The sequence below is a fragment of the Pelophylax lessonae genome (assembly GCF_965119305.1).
Source record: "Pelophylax lessonae genome assembly, chromosome: 5".
Lineage (NCBI taxonomy): Eukaryota > Metazoa > Chordata > Amphibia > Anura > Ranidae > Pelophylax > Pelophylax lessonae.
Genome location: NC_138772.1, coordinates 308,882,599 through 308,908,912, shown reverse-complemented (window position 1 = coordinate 308,908,912; position 26,314 = coordinate 308,882,599). Strand labels below are relative to the sequence as shown.

Below are 26,314 nucleotides of genomic sequence, written 5' to 3'. Positions count from 1 at the left end.
ACCCATATGAAATTTGTATATTTTTTTTCACACAAAGAGAGCTTTATTTTGGTGGTATTTAATCACCACTGGGTTTTTTTATTTCTTACAAAAAGAAAAAAGACAGAAAATTTTGAAAAAAAAAAAGTTTTTCTTATTTTCTTTTTGAAAATAAATAATTTTTTTCCTTCACTGATGTGCGCTGATGAGGCAGCACTGATGGAGACTGATTGGCTGCACTGATGGGCACTGATGAGGTGGCACTTATGGGCACTGATGAGGTGGCACTGATGAGGAGTTACTAATATGCTGCACTGATGGGCACTGATAGGTGGCACTAATAGGCAGCACTGATGAGCACTGATAGGCGGAACTGATGGGCACTGAGAGGTGGCACTGATGGACACTGAGAGGCAGCACTGATGGGCAGCACTGATGGGCACTGATGGGCGGCACTGATGGGCACTGACGGGTGGGCACTGATGAGCACTGACGGGCGGCACTGATGGACACTGATGGGCAGCACCATCAATGCCCACAATCAGTGCCCATAGTGCTGCCAGTCAGTGCCCATCAGTGCCTAGATGAGCAGGCGCTGATGGGCACTAACTGTCAGCACTATGGGCACTGATTGTGGGCACTGATTGTGGGCTCTGATTGTGGGCACTGATTGGCACTTTATTTCAATTTTCTGTAATCAGGGCACAGATGATCAGTGCCCTGATTACCTGTCTTTGTCTCCCCTGTGAGGAGGAGTCGCTGATAGGCTCTCCTCGCCTCACACTCTGACAGTGTGAGGCAAGGAGAGCTGAATAACGGCACTTCCTGATTTACATGTGACCGGCTGTGATTGGACACAGCCGATCACATGGGTAAAGAGTCATGTCATTGACTCTTTACCAAGATTGGGGTCGTGTCGTGTCCTAGCAACACGGCGCGGCCACGATCGCTGCTCCATGCGCCCCCGTGGGCGCGCGAGAGAGGCGTGAGAAGCTGTTCTGGTGCGCCGTCATATGATGGCGTCCCAGAACAATGGATGCCCCACTCCGCCGTCATTTGACGGCAGGCGGGTAGGAAGCGATTAATGTGTCAAGGAAATTTTCCCTTTGAAAGGCAATATGGTGAAAATGCACCTTTTAAAATAAACAAATAGGTCTTAAACATGATTAGATGACTGAAGTCAGCACAGTTTCATCACATTCACTAAGCTAAGTGAAAATTCCCTTCCAAAATGAAAATTCCCTTTCAAGGTGAACATGTTCTTCCACTTCATTGAATCACATGGCCAGCAGACCGGGATCTCTGCTGCAACTGAGCTATCCTAAAAAGAACTCCTCTAAAAAGAAAAATGAGTCGGCACTATCAGTTTTCCCTTAGTCCCCCTGCAAAGTCTCACAAATACCTGTTAATTCTACCAGTGTAGTCCATCTCATAAGCTTCTTGTGAGGGGGTGACAATGCTATTGCACTGCTCCTGACATTCAAAGCACCCTTATGTAGATTGGGTCAGCTTGCTCTACAGTGGAATGAGAAGACATTGCAGTGGGCATGACTGTCAGCGATTTCACAGTTGATTCACGGGCATGTAACGGGCCACACCTAGTCCTGCCCACTACTTTGTTGCTGATGCCGAATACTTTCTAAATTGACAGTACTGCCCCTGCTGATGAAACCCTCCCACTGTGAGCTTCAGTGTCTGGGAGCAGAAGCATGTGAGGAATAAATAAAGGAGGATTTGGCTCACCAAAAAGGAGGTAAAGGGCATGTTTTTCTTGTGCATCATGGAAACTGGATATGGAACCTGATTAGACTTTCACACAGGAGCCTTTAGATGTACTTTAAAGTGAACACAGAAATATGGAGGCAGCTATCAGAAAATGTTAGTTTGCTGGCTCTCCTGTTAATTAGGTGGCTTCAACTCTTTCTGAGTCATTGACCTAGAGCAAGTTTGAAGACCATAGCAACTTGCATAATCAGGAAAAGGTCAACAATAGCAGCCTCCATATCTTGGCCGAATGTGCATTAGCATTATGTGAATGCTTAATTTAAACCGAGTGGACAGTGACATATAATGTCCACTATAACAAAACCCCATAATAATTCATATTACATACGCAGTTTATATCAAAACAACGGCTTTATAATTATTTAAATAAAACAAAAATTACACTGAAATCATACCAAATAGCTGAAATTAACACTGATCAGTAGATAACATGGTCTCATTAATGGTGATAAAAAACTGCTCATATCTCAGTTTTTTTGTATAACATTCAGAACAAGCCTGTCCAAGAGGTTTCATTCTTGTAACACATTAGTCAAATTATACAGCAACAATATTTAAAATTTTTGGTGTATATAAACTGCAGGATGTGTGTCCTGTTAAGTCTCTTATGCAACCTCTAATGCTACCTCACCTAGAACAATAGAAACGGTAGATGATGTTCCTGTTCCTACTCTTGCATTTTAATGTGAAACTTCCTGATATCAGACTCTTGTTACATCTGTATAGAATTCTACAACACTTTCGGTGATGTTCAGTACAGAGACAATGTCAACCTATTTTTGTATTTCACAAAGTTTTACATTTGACAGCTGGTATTGCCTTCTCACAGCCGTTAAAAGGAAAAGAAAGGATCTTTTTTTTTTTTCTAAGTGATTCAGTAACAGAAATATCAGAATGTGAAAAAAGTCCAGGTGGGTCTTCTTTTTCAAACTGAGACACAACACATTCAGAGGCAAAATGTCAACGGTGAAGCTTGCCAAACCAGTGAGTTCTAATAGATTTGCTCATTACAAGTTAGAATAACATTAAATAGCATATCCACTTTCAGTTCTTTCATTTGCTTTGATCCTTTTGATGACTTCATACATAACCACTGTGTAAAGAGGAAGGCCCTCCTAAAAATGGCTAGATTTTAAGGCTTTTAAACCAAACCAATACGGCTAATATTTAAAAATCTCCAAACATCATAATCACATGACATTCAGTGGGTTCAATTGTCATCGGTGCACAAAGGAACACGTGATTGGTTATGGTAACTGAAACAAATAGGTATTTTAATGAGAGTAGACTGTGTACAAATATTGCTCCCCCTCCCTTTCCTAGTGTTTATAAGACTGATTAGATAAAAAGGGTTGACTAAATTGTGGTAATATATAAAAAAGCAAAGCAACAAATGAAAAAATGCCTCTTGGAAGCTCATAAAGTCTACTATAAAAAGTCTCCAACATTAAATCTGCACGATTTTCAAATATTAAACAACTGGATGAGCAGATGGCTCAGGTAGAGTGCCACCCATGTAGGTACTCCTCATTTTTTTAAATGCTGTTTTCTTTTCCAAAACTGGAAAGCAAAAAGGCAATATATTATGAGTCTTTGTCACTGTCTGCGCCGCTATACATATCTGCTAGTTTTTTAAAACGTGGCCCCCAGTCACTCAGATAGTCATAGTCCTGATCACCATCTGTAGTGATCGATTCCAGTGAACTTAGAGACTCTGCCACTGAACCATTGCCTTCATATGCGTATGTTGCTAAGGAGTCATAAGGGGGCGCTGTTGGATCCAGGTCATTCTCCTTTAACCTTTGGTTGATGAAATCTCTGACGTCGGTGTTGTCTCTTGCCGATGGAGTTCGACATGGAAAAAAGAGTGTTTCTGGAACAATATCCCTGCGCAATTTGCTGTCTTCTATGGCTTCAGGATTCCTCAACGTACCAATATCAAAGGCTTGGGTGTCCTCCTCTCCACCACCTTCATCATTGTAACTCACAATGTTATCTCTTATGTCTTCTTTAGAAACAATCAAAGGTTCTTTCTTTCTCTGTCGCCTTAAAGCAGCAAATAGGACCACCGTTACTGCAAAAAAAACAAGAGTATATTATTCTGTCTCGTATGGTATACTGAATATAAAAAAGAAATAACAAAAGGTTTGCAGATGCATAAACAATTCTCAGGGGCATATAATGAATTTGTAATTAATGGATTTTACTAAATGCTTTTTAGCACTGTGTTTTCTACAACAAAAGACAAGCAGACAAACAAAACATAGAGATGTCTACAGTTATCTATGGTTGTTAGAGATACAGTTGTTTTTTGCAAAGGCAAATAGGCTGTTCACTTTGCAAGAGAATTTTCCCTTAGCTTAGTAACTGTGGTGGAGATTTACTTTACAAAGACTACCCACCCAATCACGTGAAAGGAAAATAAAGAAAAAAAAAAAGAAACCATATCTTTTTCTTGAACATGATTGGATGATGGAAGTTTTTTTTTTTATCTGCTTAATTAAACTAAGGAAAATTCCCTTGTAAAGTAAAAATGATCTTGCAAAGTGAACAGCCTATTTGCCTTTAGTAAATCGTAACCCAACTGTATTTCCATATATATCCTTATGACTACAAGGCATATTTCTCATTGGACACAATGAATGCAAAAATAGAACAGGTAAAATATTGGTGAGTGTGTTAATACCCAGCTAAAAAAAAAAAGTAATGGCATGGGAGATATAACTTAGAGGAGATTCAGCAAAAGATTGCTTAAGGCCCCTTTCACACTTGTGCGACTTGTCCCGCAACTTGGGACTGCAAAGTCGCATGACAAGTCGTACTCCATGATTTCCAATGAGTACCGTTCATATCTGTGCAACTTCAAAGTAGTCCCTGCACTACTTTGGTCCAACTTTGATGCGTTTTGAGGTCCAAAGCCCTCGAGATTACACAGGCATTGCTTCAAGTCTAGTCAAAATAGCGTAAACAAATTGCGACAAAATCGTGTGACTTTTAGGTCACATAAGTGTGAAAGGGGTCTAAACCTCATTTTAACTAAGTGTGGCCATAGTCAGACAGACATTTTACAAGAGTACAGGTTAGGGAAACACTTATACATCCTAGTAAATGGTGGTACCTGCTATTATATACCTTGCAACCCCACCAATAATCAGAAATATAAATCAATGCAACTAAAAGTATTTTTGTAAACCTTAACAATGAATTTCTCTTACTTACTACCTTTTGGTCTGCTTATTATACTATTTTATTGGAAGCATTTTAAGTGTGAAAATATACCCGTCGATACACACAGTAGCCCCTTCCCAGTGTAAGAAGGACCCCAGCTTATTTTCACGTGGCCAACTAGTGCAACTGGCTCTGCATTTACATACAGGGTTGCAGAGCATCACCCTAAGTTTTGTCCAAACCCACAGACTGTTCACGTGCATGAATGTTGGTCCTAGACCTCTCCTCCACATCCTCCTGGTCACTGAACCATGAGCCCTTTCACACCTGGAGTACTTGCACACAGGCCTAGATTTTAAACATTGTCCAGACAGAAGCTCCAGAAGTTCAACCAACCTCCCAGGACCCATGAGGCATGAGGGCCTGGGTCACCTGACGCATAGTGCATGATGGCGTGCTTGCTTAGATCAGGAGGGGACTCCTTTTGCTCCATCACCACCAAAGCCGACTAGGTTCGCATTAGTAAAGCCCACCACTCTTCACCCACAGGTACTTAACACATTACTTCTATTAGAATGCCACATACAGGCTTCTTGTTGCAAATGTAATTTCTTTACAGTCAAGCCAAAAAACAGTCCGCAATGATAGTAATAACTTTTCCAATAGTGTAAGAACAAGGTGGTACTCACAAGCAGAATATATCAGTCTTTAACTTCGGTTCCTCAACACTAAGGGGAAAATTATCCACAAAAAAACCCAAAAACCCTCAGTTGGCCGTTACTTTTTGGGACTGGGACCTTTTCTCATGGGACTGCAGCAGCTTAGGGGTTTCAAGGCTCCCCTAGAAATATGTCACACAGAGGTGGTGGGGTACCCTGTAACTGACATATTTGGGGAGGCTTGAAACCCATGGTCTCATGTTTAAGAAAGTTCTAGAGGCCAAGGGGAGCCATATAAAAAAGGGGTTCTGACAGGGCTTAACTGTCAGTCGCCTCAGGAGGTCATCAGTGGCAGAGCTCCCCTACCTCCCTCCTTGTTTTGTTGGGGCCCTATTTATGTGGTTGGGTTACCTTGTATGAAATGTAAGGAGGACAAGTGTTGGTTTAATACAACTCGAGCTACAAAAGTTGAGTTGTTTATTTGAATAATTGTATTTATGCTTGGAGAAAAATTATTGATGAATTTTGTTAAAAATATTTTTTTGAGTTTTGATAATGTTATTTAATGTTTAATATATTTAAACCAATAAATAAATTATTATTATGAATATATATTGTCTGAGTGTATTTTTACCTGTCTGGAAATTAGCTGCTTGCAGTCCCATGATTATTGCTGACCACTCTTATTAACCAGCTGATGAAATATCAAAAGAATGGAACAACATATGTAAAAAACATTTAGCCCCAAAAGAGAAGCAAAATAATTTTAACGCATGCATACCTTCTCTAAATTATGTTACAAATTTATTTGTATCCCACATGATATGCCTTGAACTAAATCAAGGTACTTTTTTAAATTGCTTCAGTACTAGCATTGCTCCTACATCTTTTTATTATGTTGTGTGTGCTCCAATATATTGCCTAGTGATCTTGGGATACTGTTCCATTGTAGCTGTATTTCATACTTAAGGCCTAATTACTGCAATTCGTGTATGCGTATTTTGACTTACAGAATGCAATCGCCTATGATGAAGTGGTAAATTACTTGCTTTATTTGTTGTGTTCTACATTTTAGCACGTTGCCATTACTCTACTAACAACTGGTATAAAAACATACTGTTCTTCTATTTCTCTTTCAATTAATATTATTATTGTGAACTCTTTTCTTCAATATTGAGTGTTGAAAAATGGCGATTTAAAGAGCTGCCAGCCAAGAACTTACCAACAGAGTTGGGTTTTCAGCTGCTTTTTATCTAGACAGAAAGCAGAATGACTAATGGCATGAAAGCTGCAACATAATTGTCCTATCGTACTTAAATAGGTGCATTGATTCAAAGGAACTGCACAGGAGACTTAAAATAGACTATGGTATAATTACACTGCTGTACTGAAACAACCCCTTACTGTAAATTATGCAGAAATTTACTGAAGGCTGGGAATACAGCACTGGTGATTTCTGTGTGGTTCATTTCTAGGAGGAAATACCGTAGATTTTAACTGCAATAATGCAGCAATGAGTCTTTTGGAAGGATTCCCAGCTAGGTCATTTTTGGATGTATTCCTTAAAATTCATCATAGTGTTATATGGGTAAATAATATAACATTTGAAGCTATTGAAATTGTATTAATGATATACTTTGTCATGATGCCATTTGAGTTAAAGGACCACTATTGCAAATACACTGTCCTTTGATACTGAGTTAAGGGTGAACTCCAGGCAGATGTAAAAGAAAGCATACAACAATGCAGCTTTGTATTCATAAATAAATCATTAAAATATCTTTTATACAGCAAATAGCCTCTTCTAATTCTCTGTCCAGCAGTACTTAGACTAGGAGAAGAAGAGGCAGAACTGGTGGCCAGTCAAGTGAACTGAATGCAAGAATGCTCACTAGGAACAACCTAGAAGAGAACAGAGTGTGCTCAGAGAAGACCTAATCAGTCAGATGCGCTTAATTTAGTGTCTAAAAGAACAGGATGCAGGCAGGGGGGTGGCAGCAGTGTAAAACTTTATTTTATTTAGTTGGTTGCCTAAAGTTCAGCGTTAAAACATTGGGATTTCATACTCATTTCATTCTCTTCACATTTACACTCTGTAAAGCTACCCAGAAAAAATAACAGCAATGTACGTTTGGTCAAACTACACACAGATAAGGGTGTTCATGATGGCCACCTTTTATTACCATGGTTTAAACTTTCATTGGAAAAAATATAATTACTTCCCACATTCGTCACAGTCACTTTTGTTGGATAACCTTGACAGCACATACAAAAGAATTCATATATTGAATATTATCATTTTATGTGTTAACTGCATGCATTGATCAGAATACAAATGGAGGAATTCTTTAAAACACTACTGACAGTTTTCTGGTGCTATGGCCCTTTAAAATGACCTATGTAACAAAAGAAATTCCCCTGGGGGTTGGGACTATATAGGCGACCAAACATCCAAATCAGTATGAACTATAAAGATTTAGGTAAAAAAATAATTTTATTATACAAACATTAAAAACCGTATACAAGAAATTTACATACAATGTACAAATGAATACTAAAAGCTAAGCAAATCATGGCTATCAACAAAAGGTCATAAAGACAAGTGACTGAACAAGCGCATACGTTCCAGAGAGATGTTTCAAGTATACCCTTCTTCAGGGCTCTCTTGGATATGGCTTTGTCAATGCCACCAGAGTCACTTGTATAGACTAGAGAGTGGTGTATTAAAAACAATATCACCCACCAGGGAGATTAGAGATACCAAGATAGGAAACAAGGAGTATATTCTCGATACTGGATATAGCACAGCGTATTTTTGTATGGTGCTGCTGAGGCTTATCCCTCAAGGGTCCCTGGGAAGGCCATGACGGTGTCCATTGAAAATAGGGGGCGGGTGGACTAAGGAAGGATAAACAGAGAGACCTCCCAGGATTTTCCTTCCTTGCTTCAATAGAGTAAAGTTTCAAAGAGAAAATATTCAGTTGCAAAATGTGTTTCCAGTCCTTGGCATCAGTCACTCTTATGGCCCTTTAAAATGACCTATGCCAGATGCAGAAATCCCTACTGCCCATTTCAATAATTTTCCCGACACGTGCGGCAGGCCAGGGAAGTTCCTAATAGTGCCACTTTTGCAAAGTAAGCGTTTGATGAATCAAATTAAAAAATAATTATCTCCAGTTCCTAGATAATGAAGCTGGAAGTGATTAAGGCCAGCCATAGACAGAGAAAAACCTGTGGTTGCAGGAAAGAGATTTTGTAGATTCCTCCATTAACACAGACAGTGTTGATAGGGTAGCCCCTCCTGCAGATTCATTGGGGTTGATTTACTAAGATTGGAGAGTGCAAAACCTTGTGCAGCTGTGCATGATAGCAAATCAACTTCTAACTTCAGCTTGTTCAATTAAACTTTGACAAAAAAACTGGAAGCTGATTGGTTTCTATGCAAATCTGAACCAAATTTTGAACTTGCCAGTTTTAGTAAATCAACGGGGAAGCCGTCCCCATCAGGAGAACATGGTGAATATTGCTAGCAGCTGTTATAGCCGCTAGCAATAATCGCATGTAAAATTCTGCAGGCTGGTTGTCCCCAAGCTAATCGAACAACTTGGGTACATTCAGCCTGCCCATACATGCTTCGAATTTTGGCTGGCTTTCGACCTTCTCTAACTTGATACAGAGACAGGCAAAATGCTATAATATTGGCTAAGAATCTGCCCACTGCCTGCTGTCAATCACAAGGGGAGCAGATCTGATTAGTAACTAGTGTACTCCCCATGTACAAAACTCCCCACTGCTGTGCTGTCAGGTGCAGTGCCAGGGAGGAAATACAGTTGAACTGAGGCCATTTATCATGTGGAGGCATACCAGGATTCTAAAGCGTGCCTTAGACTCTCTTTGTGAATTCCCCTGAATATATTTTATGACAAGGATATCTTAACCACTTGCCGACTGCCTAACGACGATTTACGTCGGTAGTCAGCCCCTCACAGGCTAGCGACGTAGACCTACGTCGCTTTGCCTGTGAGGGGCTGACTGCCGACGCGTGTGCCCGGCTTGAATTGAGATCATACAGTTCTGCTATGTAGGACCGTTGATCTCTGTTCTTACACCTCAAGCCACATCCAATCACAGTTAGAAGCACACCCCTAGGGACACACCTAGCCCCTCCCTCTCAAATAAAGTTAACCCCTTCCCTGCCAGTGTCATTTTTACAGTAACTGTGCATATGCATAGCACTGATTACTGTAGTAATGTCACTGGTAGCCCCAAAAGTGTCAAAAATGTCAGTCAAGGGTCCGATCTGTCCGCTGCAATGTCGCAGTCCCGCAAAAAAAAAATCGCAGATCGCCGCTATTACTCGTTAAAAAAAAAAAAACAACAAAAATGACAAAAATCTTTCCCTTAGTTAACTTTTTGTGATTTTTTTTACCAAACATATGTAGCATAAAACAAATTGGCCTAAAATGTTAAAAAATTTTGATTTTTAAATTTTTTTGGGGGAATTTCATATAAAAAAATGTGAAAAATATTGTTATTTTTGCAAAATTTACACTCTTTTTTTGTTTATAGCTCATGATCAAAAAATCGCACAGGTGATCAAATACCACCAAAAGAAAGCTCTGTTTGTGGGAAAAAAAGGACGTCAAATTTGTTTAGGTACAGCGTCGCACGATCGCGCAATTGTCCGTTAAAATCACGCAGTGACGAATCGCAAAATAGGCCCTGGTCAGGAAGGGGGTAAAATCTTCCGGGGCTTAAGTGGTTAATATACTCAAATTTAGTGTTTATCTATTTGAAATCTGAACCCAATTAATATCTGTACAAGCTTAACATATTCTTCCTAAAGAGGTTGTAAACTTTAAACAAAAAAAAGAAAAAAAAGGAAAAAAAAACCCCTGTAAGACTAAGGCATAATGAGCTAGCATGCATCGCAAACTAGCTCAAATATGTAAAACTTACCTTAGAATGAAGCTGTTCCAGCGGCGCCCGCACACCGCTGACATTTTCCCTGGAGTTTCTTCTGGGTTTGCGGGCTCTAGCGATGTGATTGGAGGGAGCCACTTTGATGTCACTTCCGCGCATGCGCATTGGGAGCTGCTGTTTATGGCACGGGGCTTGGAAGGAGCGGCACCTGTGACCGTTCTTTTAGAGCGCATGCGCCAGTGATGTCACTGGCTGCATGTCATGTAAATATCTTCTAACAGTACACGATAAGGAGATATTTTCACTACCTATAGGTAAGCCTTATTATAGGCTTACCTATAGTTAAATGTCTGCAGAGGAAGTTTACTTCCTTTTTAATAAGTTTCTCTATAACAAATAAATTAAATACACATATTAGGTAGTTTTAGTAATGCTAACTCTCTTTATAGAGAAAGTCTGAGGTGGGCTACAAGTAAAACCCTACAATATTTATTTAACTGTGCTTGTGTTACTGTCTCTCTTTTCAAGCATCTTTACCTTTTCGACAGGTGGTCCCCGGGTTACAAACATCCGACTTGCAAACGACTCCTACTTACAAACCGAAGGAGACAACAGGGAGTGAGAGGAAATCTATCCCTAGGAAGGGAAATTCACTCCTGTTGGAGTTATCATGGGAAAAAGGTGTCTCGCATGGAGCTTTACCACCAACCTTTGCATCCACAACAACCCAACATTTTCAAAATTCAATTGTCATAGGGACAGAAAGTGAGGGGAATCTTCTGAACAGGGGCACAGACAGCAAAACAAATGTTACAGGGGTGGTAACCCTTCCCTAGGCTATCCAAAAAAAATTTAAAAATTATTTTTTTGCCTGAATCTACACTTAAAAAATGTACCTGTTCTAACTTACAAACAAATTCAACTTAAAATCAAACCTACAGTCCCTATCTTGTTTGTAATCCAGGGACTGCCTATATATGCACTCATAGAGGAATACATTTGGCAACATCAGATAAGAAAGCCCCCCCTCTAAATTGACTGAATAACATAAATAACTTTCCTCTGTGGTTTCCTGAACCATAGGCACCTCATTCACAATCTAGTTATTGCTCTAATTTGGCAAAATCCCATGAACTGGACTACAGGCTTTTAACATCGTGTTTGACAGTTACATTTGAGCTATCTATTTTCATTTACAAGCTGAAAACTCAATGCAGGTATTTGTTGAACAGTCTTTATTAGTAAGGGGGATCTGAAGAAGTCATCATAACTGCAGAGCAAGCATTCAGCCTGGTATTTGTGTTAACAGGTCAAAACTGAAAATCACAATCTATTCAACGGGATGGGAAAACATCAAATTATGACCCTATCTACGAACAGATGGGGTCATTAGACACACTGAATAATCTTCTATCCCAGTTGTTTATTATAGTTGACGTGATAAAAATATGAAAAAGGAGTACTTTTATTTCTATAGAGAGGATGATTATTGACATTCTGATTTTTATTATCTAAAGATTGATAAATGGTTCTACATGAAAGTGTTTTTGTGATAATTTCCTAAGGCTGGCCAAAATCCTCATTACAATGAAAGTAATGGGGAACTTCTCACTTTCAGCCTATACAGGTTTAGATTACATCCAAAACATGTCCCAAATCAAGTTAGTAGGTGGTGCAGCAGTCTCATAAAGGAAATAAAACAAAAAAAATTTACCTCACAAGGCAAATCTTCCTTTGTATCTCATTTTTCCATAGACTGCAGAAAACTGTGAGCTACTTACCATTCACTTACTGATTGATAAGCTATGTGATTTGATTTAGCATTATCAATTCAGATAACCATGCAAAATCTTTTCATTTTTCTGCAGAGCAGTGTTGTCACCCTCACATAGGCTCTGTCTATGTGAGGGTGACAACACTGCTCTGATTTTAGGAGCAGTGCAGCAGTGTAGTCACTTCGCCATAGGAAGCTGCATGAGTTGGATCTCATTGGCAGTTTCAACAGTTATTTGTTACAATTTGCAGGGTAGCTAAAAAAAGACTGGAAGTAAAGATGGACTTATAATTAGGTGCTTCAACACATATTTCTTTTTAACAGGAGGCAAATGTTTGTGCTGGAAATGTCAGCTGTCAATGACAGTTCAGGCCCAGCACTGAGCTCAGATGCTAAACTTATCACGTATGTGTTTTAAGCCTCTAAGACCCCGTTCACACTGGGGCGACTTGTCAGGCGACCTGATCGCCTGACAAGTCGTCGTGGGTCGCCTGCCATAGAGTAGCACAGGACCCGTCCTAATAGGAGCGACACAAGTCGCTCCGACTTAGAAAAAGGGTCCTGTACTACTTTGGGGTGACCTGGAGCGACCCGCATTGACTTCAATGATATGAAGTCCATGCATGCCGCTCCGAGGTCGCGGTGCGAGCTGTGCACCGCGACTTCACGGGAAGTCGGGTCGCCTGTATGTGAACCGGCTCTAAGAGTACTCTGTAGTTCTATGTAAAAAGAAAAAAAAAACAATAAATAATACAATTACCAACCTCTCTACTAACCTCAGATCCTAACAAACCCATTGGGTCTGGAATACCTTCATGCATGCTATACTATATTACCAAAATTATTGGTACGCCTGCCTTTACACGCACATGAACTTTAATGGCATCCCAGTCTTAGTCTGTAGGGTTCAATATTGAGTTGGCCCACCCTTTGCATCTATAACAGCTTCAACTCTTCTGGGAAGGCTGTTCACAAGGTTTAGGAGTGTGTCTATGGGAATGTTTGACCATTCTTCCAGAAGCGCATTCGGGAGGTCAGGTACTGATGTAGATGAGAAGGCCTGGCTCGCAGTCTCCGCTCTAATTCATCCCAAAGGTGTTATAGGTCAGGCCAGTCAAGTTCCTTCACCCCAAACTTGCTTATCCATGTCTTTATGGACACACTCCTAAACCTTGCGGACAGCCTTCCAAGAAGAGTAGAAGCTGTTATAGCTGCAAAGGGTGGACCAACTCAATATTGAACCCTATGGACTAAGACTGGGATGCCATTAAAGTTCATGTGTGTGTAAAGGCAGGCGTCCCAATACTTTTGGTAATATAGTGTAGGTTTAAATAAACACATCATACCCCAATAGTGGGACTTTTAAAGGCAACCCAGTACAACTGGTATCAGGACAATCTTTATTTGGACAAATTCTAAAACTTGCTATTGTAAAAACTATTATTGTTGTAAATGTAGGCAAATGCTCATCGATTTACAATATAGCAGTATTATGAATATTTGTACAGATGTATCACCCCAAAACCACACACAAGACAAACATGTGATGATGATGGTTTGTTGATGTAGGAAAGAGGACTCAACGCATTTTAGAAAATCTGTTTACCTTCTTCAGGCTATAACAGTACATCCGTATGAATATAGTCAGATGACTATTTTATACAGCCATTATTAGAGTAAAAACATATTGTTGCCAAAGCCTTCATCCAGAACAAAATCACCGCTGTCCAGAGAAACTAGGCAAAATGGAGACACATGGGGCCAAAGGATGCGGCAACCATAGGTGGAACGCATCTGATAAGAGATTTTAATATTGAGGCAATCCCAGTGAAGTAAATTTGATGGCAAAATTACATCCTGACAGCGAGAGGAAGGCAAGCCTACTGAGCATCCATGTGGGAATAAGGCAAACACATTTCTGATTTCTGCTGATTATAACGACAGGGCAGGAGGGTTGGGAAGATATTGTTGATGAAGGGTGGGTTTGATGATAATGATAAGGGGGGCACCGATAATGATAAGGGGGGCTGTGGTAATGATGATGAGGGGACAGGGGGAGTATGATGATGATGAGGGAGTGTAATGATTATGAGGGGGGGTGTGTGATGATAATAAAGTGTCTGTGTGCTGAGATTCCAGGGGCACAGACCTTTAGCTGTAGTTACTACAGCAGTTGTAGTTTTTCAAAGCAATAAGAGAGGCTGGGCACAGAGACGGGCTGGGCTGGGGGGCAAGGTGGAAATTCCCCCCCCCCCCAGGCTGCCCTAACTTATATTCAAAACGGACGGCGGCCGCTGTCCACTGACCATTTTTTTTTGTGAAGGAAGGAAGTCGGGGCACGGCCACGGCGTTTGCCAATTACCTGTAGGCAGAGGGGTGCCCATGGCTGGCACTACCTATGATATACAGCACACTGGTGACGTCTATCATAGGAGCCGGTCCAGGAGGCGGGACTTCATATGACAGCGGCCACATTGGCTAAGCGGGAGTTACCCCGGTCTGTGTAGACCAGAGGCTTTCCTCTCTCTGCATTGAAGGCCACATTGGATGGACACTGGTAAAACTGTATTGGATGGGCATTGATAAAACTTAATTGAATGGGCACTGATCAGGTTGCGTTGGATGGGCACTAATCAGACTGCATTGGATGCGCACTGGTGAGGCTGCATTGGATGGGCATTAATCAGGCTGCATTGAATGGGCACTGGTGAGGCTGCATTGGATGAGCACTAATCAGGTTGCATTGGATGGGCACTAATCAGGCTGCATTGGATAGGCACTGGTGAGGGTGCATTGGATGGACACTGGGGAGGCTGCATTGGATGGGCTCTGATCAGGCTGCAATGACAGGCACTAATCAGGCTGCATTGATGGGCACTAATGGGCACTAGTGACAATGCATTGATGGGCACTGATCAGGCTGCACTGATGGGCACTGAAGAGGCTAAGCTGATGGGCACTGGTGAGGTTGCATTGGCGGGTACTGGTGAGGCTGCATTGACGAGCACTGATGAGGCTAAGCTGATGGGCACTAATGAGGCTGCATTGATGGGCACTGGTGAGGCTGCATTGATGGGCACTGATCAGACTGCATTGACAGGCACTGATCGGGCTGCATTGATGGGCACTGATCAGGCTGCATTGATGGGCACTGTTGAGACTGCATTGATGGGCAGTTGTGAGGCTGCATTGATGGACACTGGTGAGGCTGCATTGATGGGCACTCATGAGGCTGCACTGGATGGGCACTGGTGAGGCTGCATTGATGGGCACTGGTGAGGCTGCATTGATGGGCACTGATCAGGTTCCATTGATGGGCACTTGTGAGGCTGCATTAATGAGCACTGATCAGGTTACATCGATGGAAACTGGTGAGGCTGCATTGATGGGCAGTGATGAGGCTGAGCTGATGACCACTGACGAGTCTATGTTGATGGGCACTGATCAGGCTGCATTGACGAGCACTGGTGAGGCTGCATTGATGAGCACTGGTGAGGCTGCATTGAGGGGCACTGATCAGGTTACATTGATGGGCACTGATCAGGATGTACTGATGGGGCTGAGCTGATGGGCACTGGTGAGGCTGCATTGATGGGCACTGATGAGGCTGCATTGATGGGCACTGGTGAAGCTGCATTAATGGGCACTGATCATGTTGCATTGATGGGCACTGATGGGCACTGTTGAGGCTGAATTGATGGCAGTAATCAGGCTGCATTGATGGGCACTGATGGGCACTGTTGAGGCTGCATTGATGGCAGTAATCAGGCTGCATTGATGGGCACTGATCAGGCTGCATTGATGGGCACTGATCAGGCTGCACTGATGGGCAGTGGTGAGATGGCATTGATGTATTATTTTTGTTAAACCTCCTTGGTTGCTATTAACATTAAATTATGTTACCACTTTGTATCATATTTGTCTTGCTTTATAACATCAATATCTGTTTGTTATAAAACCAGATGGCATGGATGATGAGCTAATTCGGTGGTTTAATGAGCCATTTGACTGGACTTGCCCCCCAGACCTAAGGCTGCCAGCCCTCCCCTGGCTGGGCAGAGGTGATCCTTGTTGCCACAAAAAGGACTGGCCTGGTCACCAGGGACCCCACATGCCACTCTCCTCTTGCTGACATCACTCGTAGCATTGGTCAGGATGTCATGGCAGGGCTGTTGCATGGTTGGCATGGCTGGGGGCTGGAGGATTTGTGCAACAAAAAGCTCTGGCCTCAGTGTGTGAAGCCACTAACTAAGGACATGATTGGTGGGAAAGAGCAGAGGAAGTGGGTCACAGTGAAAACTGGCAACACTGTGTGCAATAGAAATTAATAGAGAGCAAAGGCTCATCACAGCAGCCAGCTAGTGACACAGCATACAATGGGAATGAATGGGAAGCACAGGCTGGTCCCAACGACACCTAGTGGCACTGCTGACCAGGACAGCAGAGAGTTTTTTTCAGTCATAATGGCAACCAGGAACTGTCAAGCCCTGAGGTAAACAATGATGACTTACACACTTTCCATTTACTTCCATGTTGTATAAAGTAATGCAAACAAAAAAAAAAAAAAAAAGAAACTCTTCCAGTGTTAAAGGCTTTGTTTTTGATGGAGTGGAATTCTATACGTTTGATGAATAGATTTTAGGCTCCTTTCACACTTGTGCGACCTAAAAATCCCGACCTTGCTGCAATTTTGCCTGGACTTGAAGCAATGCCTTGAAATCTGGAGGTCTTTGGACCTCAAAATGCATCAAAGTCCGACCAAAGTAGTGCAGGGACTACTTTGAAGTCGTTGCAACTTGAAGTGGCACAGATAGGAACAGTACTCATTGGAAATCATGGAGTACAACTTGTCATGTGACTTTGCAGTCCCAAGTTCCAGGACAAGTTGAAAAAGTGTGAAAGGAGCCTTAGGGTTGATATCAATGGTTTTGCCAATCATACAAAGGAAGACATGGGGAAAATAATAGAAAATGCATTTTATTTTATTTTTTTTCATTAAATCTGATGGATTGAACTAAATGTATAGAAAATAAAAATAGGAAATGGTACAGATAATACATTATACAAGTGGTATACATCAACAGTATGTTCGAGCACATTATGCTTGAAATCCCAGTTTATCAGCTTCACACAATGGTGGCACCTGTGTTTCCTTTCAGTGTATATGAAGTTTCATGATAGCTTACAGTGTATGTATTTAAATTAAACCATGTACTTAGCTGTTTGCCGGCAGTTCCATTGCAAAGGACACTGACTTGATAAAGTGTTTGAGCCTGGGTTCACACTATTGTGAACACAGACATTGCATGCGATTCGCACCGCATTGCTGTGCAGATCACATGCGATGTCTGTGCGATGCGAATTCAGCCATACAGTTTCTATGGCTGAACTCGCATTGCATTCACACGAAAGTGCTGCAGGAACACCCAAGCAATCCAATTCCTGTCCAATTCACAGTTCGCCCTGCCATCTGCGAACTGATCTGGGGGTGTCATTAATTAACTTTGTATTGACACCCGCCGCGGTTCGCAGAGGACAGTGTAAACTGCCTGCGAGGGAAATGCGATGCGGGGACCCGCACTAGAATCACGCTGGTTCCCTCATCACAATAGTGTGAACCCAGGCTCAAGCATGAATACCCTTTAGGCCTCATGCACACGGGATGTTTTTATAGCTGTTGTTTTTGGAATCAGGTGTTTCTTTTCTGCAGCCAATAAACTCCCCAGAATGTTATCCTATGCGCCCATGTACACATAGGCTGTGATCAGCAGTTTTTGGCAGGAATGTTTTCTGGCTGTAAAAAATAAAAAAAAAAAACTAGTGGGTTTTGAATGGTGTTTTTCAGCTGCAAAAACACTCTAACATCAATAAACGCTGATAAACGCCAAAAAACGCTGCTAACTGGTGTTTTTTGACGTTTTTTATTCCATTGCTTTTTTTAAGCCTGGGTTCTGTTTTGAGGTGTCATTCATGGAACATAGCCCTGGTTGGTGCTGAGCACCACGTGTGATTTGCACCAAAAACGCACCGCATTCCTGTGCACATCACATGTGATGTCTGTGCGATACGATTTGAGCCATATATTTAGTATGGCTCAAATTGCATCACATTTGCACCAAAATGTTGTAGGACTCTTTTTTCTACACACCTAATCTCATGCGATTCTGGCAAGTGCACTGCATTTTGAAATCTGTTTTGGGGTATTGTTCATGGAACATGAAGTCTTGTTGACATTGTGCCGATTTGGCATGTGATTTGCCATGTGGAATCACATGTCAAATCGGAGCCTATTGCCTGCACCAGCCCTGGCTCACACTGAGGGCGGATTTGATATCATTCAGCTTGTCAAATCTGCCCGATGTGAACGGGGGCTTAATGTTCCATGAATGACACCCCGAAACAGATTGCAAAATGCAGTGCACTTGCCAGAATCGCATGAGATTAGGTGTGTAGAAAAAAGAGTCCTACAACATTTTGGTGCAAATGTGATGCAATTTGAGCCATACTAAATATATGGCTCAAATCGTATCGCACAGACATCACATGTGATGTGCACAGGAATGCGGTGCGTTTTTGGTGCAAATCACATGTGGTGCTCAGCACCAACCAGGGCTATGTTCCATGAATGACACCTCAAAACAGAACCCAGGCTTAAAAAAAGCAATGGAATAAAAAACGTCAAAAAACACCAGTTAGCAGCGTTTTTTGGCGTTTATCAGCGTTTATTGATGTTAGAGTGTTTTTGCAGCTGAAAAACACCATTCAAAACCCACTAGTTTTTTTTTTTTTATTTTTTACAGCCAGAAAACATTCCTGCTCTTGACAGAATGGCATCACATAGGCGTTCACACCAATGCGATGCGATTTTGATGCGGGGAAAAAAGGTTTCACATTTGCACCAAAATGTTGTAGGCCCTTTTTTCTCCGCACCCAGGGCTTTTTTCAGTTGGAACTTGGTGGAACTTAGTTCCACCACCTCTGGCTCAGACCCCCACGCGCATGTGACCGACAGGCCCGGTGTCCGCCGGTCACTCGCGATCGTCCGTTAGAGTGGGAGAAAGGCAGGCGGCTAATGGTGATCATACGGTTCTACTATGTAGGACCGTTGATCACTGTTCATACACCTCAAGCCACAGCCAATCACAGTTAGAATCACACCCCTAGGGACACACATAACCCCTCCCTCTCAAAAAAGTTAACCCCTTCACTGCCAGTGTCATTTTACAGTAACAGTGCATATGTATAGCACTGATTACTGCAGTAATGTCACTGGTAACCCCAAAAGTGTCAAAAATGTCAGTCAAGGGTCCGATCTGTCCGCCGCAATGTCGCGATTTTGCGATTTTTTTTTTTTACCAAACATATGTAGCAGAAAACAAATTGGCCTAAAATGTTAAAAAATTTTGATTTTTACATTTTTTGGGGGGGAATTTCATATAAAAAAATGTGAAAAATATTGTTATTTTTGCAAAATTGACGCTCTTTTTTTGTTTATAGCGCAAAAAGTAAAAATTGCACAGGTGATCAAATACCACAAAAAGAAAGCTATGTTTGTGGGAAAAAAAGGACGTCAAATTAATTTGGGTACAGCGTCGCATGACCGCGCAATTGTCCATTAAAGTCACGCAGTGCCGAATCGCAAAATAGGCCCTGGTCAGGAAGGGGGTAAAATCTTCCGGGGCTTAAGTGGTTAAAATCAAAACACTGGCATTTTTTGCTGTAAAACATTTTACTGCCTTAGCAAAAGCAAACAAAGGCATATCAAGTCTTGAAAAAAAAAAAAAAAAATCAGATAACATGATTTGGGACAGAGCACTGCAGACGTCCATCCTCATAAGCATTCCCAAAATGGTCACTGATAGGCTGTGCTTGATGTTATCTCCGCAGTAATTTGCTGAATAATTGGAATTCAAGTAGCCTTTTCCCCCCTCTATCGAGTGGCTAAACAATGCTAATTATTTAATCGAATCAGTTTGAAAGCAGCACACCGCCTAATTTGCATCTATCTGTGCTCTTTTTATTGGCGCAGGAATTAGTAAGAATGTCACATGGACAACACTTCATTGTTCTACACTTATGTATAACTGACTGGCAGTATGGGCAAATTCCCTGCGTTTTCCTTATTTATCAGCAAAGAACAGCTAATCTCTCTTGCTTATGACAAAGATGGTACTTAAAAATGCAAGCCGTGTCCTCCCTCCACATCCTCTGTTTTCTAAGCTACAGACTCAATTTTTTGGGGGGGGTTTTACACCATTCAAATCTTATTTTAATTCAACAGAGAAATGATGTTTTGAAATTAGAATATCGTCAGCGCTGGCAGATTGCCATTGTCCTTGTATCTGTTTGCCCAACACTGTCCCTTATGCCCTTGCCTGTTTCTTTTCCACATAGCCGTTCACTGGCACGCAGTAGAATAATTAACCGTTACTACATCTAGGGAGGAACTGCCGCTTCAATTACACTAATAAGAGTCCACAAACCAGAGCGCTGTGTGCTAAAAGTTGACGAGCAAATGAAAAGACATGTCAGAATTCTAATATATTCTATTTGTATCTTCTGTTCTCTAAAGCTCACTATTGCATATGCCGCGTTATCCGCTACAACAGAGCAGAAAGGAAAGATGTGATAAAAATATGGCCTAATAAAATCAATATATGCATGCTGTAAAATCAGCGGCTGAAGCATAGAGAAACATGTCACAGTGAACAATTGTGCCTTTGCCTTTGTATTTCATATTAATGTGCTCCACTCTTGAGTTTATGTTCAAAATGCAAAAAAGGGGGGAAAAAAAATTAGCAAATAATGGCAAGGACTTACATAGCTGGCATATAAAAATAAATTCAATTGTTTACGGAATTACGCTATGTGGATTCTTTCAATCCAACACATGATATATCCCTACTTGTTCCTATGAGGATGTCTGTAACGGATCAACCGGCACCCAGACTGGGTACCTCCGTTGACACATGCTCCAAGTGCTTCCCGAGGGCTCCAAGCACTCCACCAGACACCATAACCACCTCAGACCCCACGAACCGCTGCAGCTTGGTTGGGGTCTCGCCGTTTCCTACCCACCCTGGACCTATAACAAGGCTCCAGGATCCAGTGGGTGAACCTCTCTTTCCCCAGAGGGTGCAGCAGGAACAGGAACAAGCTCTTACAAGAGCTTAGTGATTATTCAAGGGAGTATGAAGAGCACAGAAATCCCTTTTAGCAGATTCCCCCAATAAGAGACATAACTCTACATTGAGGGTGAAGTAGAGCTCAAACTTTAATGGTACAGCTGCTCTTTTATACAGTTTTCCCCCACAAGGGTACTGCCCAGGTAAACCTTATTGGGAACAGACCCTGAAATTCACAATCCAATGAAAACAGAGTTTTACACTCAGTCACTCCCATACAGTGTACACAATCCCTCCCCTCTGCCTGATTACAGTATCATATGCCGGTGAAAGGGTATACAGCATTGATGGGAACTACATTTCCCATGATGCTTACTTACACTGCAGAGTGCATGAGCATCATGGGAAATGTAGTTCCAAAACATCTGGGGTGCAAAGGTTCGCCATCACTGGTATACAGGAACAGAATTAACCTAAACAAATAATCTATCCATCTGGACAGAACAATGTGAGGTCAATTACATTTAACAATGGGACAGGCACAATCCACATTCCAGTCCACATTCCAGCTCAATAAATAGACAGTAGGAAGAGACCCCAGTATCAGTCTGTCTGTCTCCTAAACTCCAGTACATGGACTACACATTATCTCAATACACAAACAATAGAGAAAACCTGGCTGGCATTGAGGGACATGTAATGCACACATTATTTAGGAGTCACAGACTTCATGGCAATAGTCTACAACAGTCTAAGTCACCCAGTGTAAAGTGGGATTAAATCTTCATATTTATATATGAAGATATTGCTGACAAATATTACTGTCCCATCTGAAGCAATTCAAACCATTAATTAACTTTATTGGATTTCCATTTGGGACGTTTAGGAATATTAATGAATGGGTATTGTTTATGATGAATTTTTGTGGACTTTTTTAACACTTATTTTTTTCACTGATTTTCTACACTGACATGAATTGTTTGGTTTTTCTATATAATTGTTTTTTTTTTTTTTTGCATTGACATTTACATATAATATATATTTTTTTCACTTTGAGATATATAATCTTGTATATTTTTTTATTTTTTTTATTCCAATAATTGTACTATCACAATATTTGCACTGTTTTTTTTTAATATTTTTTTTTTTATAGACATTACTTAACCACTTGCCGACTGCCTAACGCCGATCTACGTCGGCAGTCAGCCCCTCACAGGCAAAGTGACGTAGGGCTACGTCACTAGCTTGTGAGGGTCTAGGGAGCGAGCGCGCGCCCCCGGAGGCGCGCTCCCGCTCCCGCGTGGTCACGGACCCCCCCGAGCGTGTGACCGGCGGACCCGATGTCCGCCGGTCACTCGGCGATCGGCGGGGGAGAGGGAGAATGTCAGGCAGCTTGTGTAAACAAGCCACCTGTCATTCTCCTTGCTGTTAGGATACTGATCACTCGGATCTAGTATGTAGATCCGTTGATCAGTGTCCATACAGCTCAAGCCCCAGCCAATCACAGTAGAAAGCACGCCCCTAGGGATACACACAGCCCCTCCCTCCCAAATAAAGTTAACCCCTTCACTACCAGTGTATTTTTACAGTAACAGTGCATATATATAGCACTGATTACTGTAGAAATGTCACTGGTAACCCCAAAAGTGTCAAAAATGTCAGTCAAGGGTCCGATCTGTCCGCCCCAATGTCGCAGTACCGCAAAAAAAATCGCAGATCGCCACCATTACACGTTAAAAAAAAAAACAACAAAAATGACAGAAATCTTTCCCTTTGTTAGTAAACGCGATAACTTTTGCGCAAACCAATCAAAATACGCTTTTTGCGATTTTTTTTACCAAACATAGGTAGCATAAAACAAATTGGCCGAAAAAGTAAAAAAATTTTGATTTTTAAATTTTTTTTGGGGGAATTTCATATAAAAAAATGTGAAAAATATTGCTATTTTTGCAAAATTGACGCTCTTTTTTTGTTTATAGAGCGTGATCAAAAAATCGCACAGGTGATCAAATACCACCAAAAGAAAGCTCTGTTTGTGGGAAAAAAAGGACGCCAAATTAGTTTAGGTACAGCGTTGCACGACCGCGCAATTGTCCGTTAAATTCACGCAGTGCCGAATCGCAAAATACCCCCTGGTCGGAATGGGGGTAAAATCTTCCGGGGCTTAAGTGGTTAATAGGATTTGCACTTGCACCTTTTTGGATGGGGAATTTTAGAACATTATAGTACTAAAGTTTAGATTTGCGCTAATTTACAACTTGTTGATTCACCTTATGCTGCATAATTCTGCAGTCAATTAGCAGCAACTAAATATTATAGTATACCTTTAGAATAACCTATAACCATCGATTGTTTTTGGCGCCAGATGATTTTTTATCATAGCTGGCATATAAAATGCCAACATTATAATTCAAAAACAAAAGGGCAAAAAGCAAAAAAAGTTCTGGTTGCCATGCCGCACCTGTAATTGTTTTATCAACGTAGTAAGATTCCTTTGAAGGCGATAAAATCAAACTAGCTCATATTAGGTATAAAACTGCAAAGTAAACCTTCTTTGAAAAGTTAGAATGCATTACCTGTCTCAAGCCATTGTTAAAGCAAAAATAATCATGAAGCAGTTATAGCAATTAAGTCTTAAACCCGGGAAATAAATTGCTCTTCCTTCCTTCTAGAGTAAATAAATTGCTTCTTGGGAGATAATTTTATGGCGCTTCTGAATTTAGACTATTTAATTAATAGTACATTATTTCCCACTAACATAGTCATTTCTCAAAATATAAGAGATCTGTTAATATGGGAAAGGCATTTTTTATTGTCCTTTTGTGAATGCGGTAAACACAAGGGGAAGGTCTCGCTTCTCCCTTATAATCATGTCATTATGTACAGCATACCCAATTGTGTTGTGTTTGTTTGGCTGATACAAGGCTCATCTGTAAATGATTTACACACTGACTGAGTTATTGCTAGCCAATGATTATTTAATGCCTCTCAGTGGAATTAACATGACAAGTCTTCATGCATGAAAACGACTGTGTAATCCTTACTGGTCTCTTCTCTTTGCAGCTCCTTACTAAATATATAATGTAGTCAGAAGCAGGAAAAAAAGGGCTTTTTTTCACATCAGGTATATTGCTGTACTAGACTTTATAGAGTCTAAATTGTAGCTTAAAATACCAACAAGAAGGGTGAAAATGATTTTTCTGAATCTCATGAAATGGATGGATATACAGCTCCTTTATGACCAGCATAAAGGCAAGCACTACGAAAAGTACTGCCTCCTGGGAAGCTGTAACTACAATTTTTTACGTTGGTACAGGCTCAGATCCTAAACCGAGGACCAGTTCACACCATGCCCACACATGAATCACACAGAAATGTACTGTGCGTCGCTGTGCGATTCAGACCCCCTACAAAACGCACTCTATTTGCTATCTGTAGAGGGTGTCAATTGAAAGGTAACAACATCCCAAACGCAGATTGCAAATGCATTGCGTTTTCCGCACCGGATCATGTGGTACTTTTGTACCATGCAATCTGGTTTCAGTGTGGCTTAAAAAGTAAAGCATACACTACTTTTGGTGTAGTGCAGTGTGAATTGATGTCTCATTAGACAAAACGCGTCGGATCCAGCTCTTTCTAAGCCATTGCATTCCATGATGATCTCTACACAATTACTATTTGAAGGCCTGATTTTATCTGCTATATTGTAAGTGTTTTTAATCCTACAATAAACACCTTGTATCTACGGTTTTACACTATGTGGAGGCTCTTTTTGTTTTCTCCCTAGATATTCATCAACTGAGTTAACTGGAGGAGATATACCCATGTGTCATTCATGGATTGCCTTTTCCTTTTGATGTTGGATTATTTCATAATATCTCTTGTACAGTGGAAAGTCAAGCTACATATCGGTATCCACTTTCTTTCCCTATATTCCTGGTGTGGATACACAACTGCCTGTATTGACCCATTAGGCATACGCCAAACTGGGTCCACCATTTCTGATAAGCCCCCTAGATGTTGGGGTTGGCTGGTCTACTCACGTTTTTCCTATACTGCTTATAATTATTTCCTGGATCTGCACTGTTGAAGACTCACATCTTCATTGCTGACTTATTGATACATTGTCACTTTTGTGTGGATACACAACTGCCTGCATTGACCCATTAGGCATATGCCAAACTGGGTCCACCATTTCTGGTAAGCCCCATAGATGTTGGTGGTGTCTGATCTACTCACGCTTTTCCTATGCTACTAATAATTATTACCTGGATCTGCACTGTTGAAGACTCACATTTTCATCACAAACTTTTTGATACGTTGTCACTTTTGTGTGGATACACAACTGTCTGCATTGACCCATTAGGCATACGCCAAACTGGGTCCACCATTTCTGGTAAGCCCCCTAGATGTTGGTGGTGGCTGATCTATTCACGCTTTTCCTATACTACTAATAATTTTTACCTGAATCTGCACTGTTGAAAACTCACATTTTCATCACAGACTTTTTGATACATGGTCACTTTTGTTATACTTTTTGTTCACATTAATTATAATGTTTATTATCATATGTTTATATATCATTCACATTTCTTAGTGCTGCGCTTTTTTTTATATAGATTTTTCTGGCTACAGATTGTCTTTTGTTGTGCTAGCTGCACCTACTTATCCTAAATACTAGTCCAATAAGCTCAGTACTCTTAGAATTTACACTTTTATACAGTGTGAATTTATCCCATTCAAAATGAATGGGCTGAAATGGAATCGTACAGAACCACATATGATTCGCACAGGACACACAGCTCATTCCTGTGCAATTTATGTATGGGCATGGTATGAACCGACCCTTACTGCAGACAAGCCCATTAGTAAACACTATATTGCATGTCTTAAATGATAAC

The 26,314-nt window shown here is 41.1% G+C and overlaps 1 protein-coding gene across 1 annotated transcript in view; it reads right to left on the bottom strand.

Moving 5' to 3' along the window:
- Positions 1 to 2,117: 2,117 nt before the first annotated feature.
- LOC309556963 (cadherin-6-like) overlaps positions 2,118 to 26,314 on the bottom strand; it is a 567,199-nt gene continuing 543,002 nt past the window's right edge. Inside the window, exon 12 of the mRNA XM_082259546.1 lies at positions 2,118 to 3,838. Coding sequence (XP_082115672.1) covers positions 3,348 to 3,838 — 491 coding nt within the window. The 3' untranslated portion in view covers positions 2,118 to 3,347. The remainder of the gene's footprint in view (positions 3,839 to 26,314) is intronic.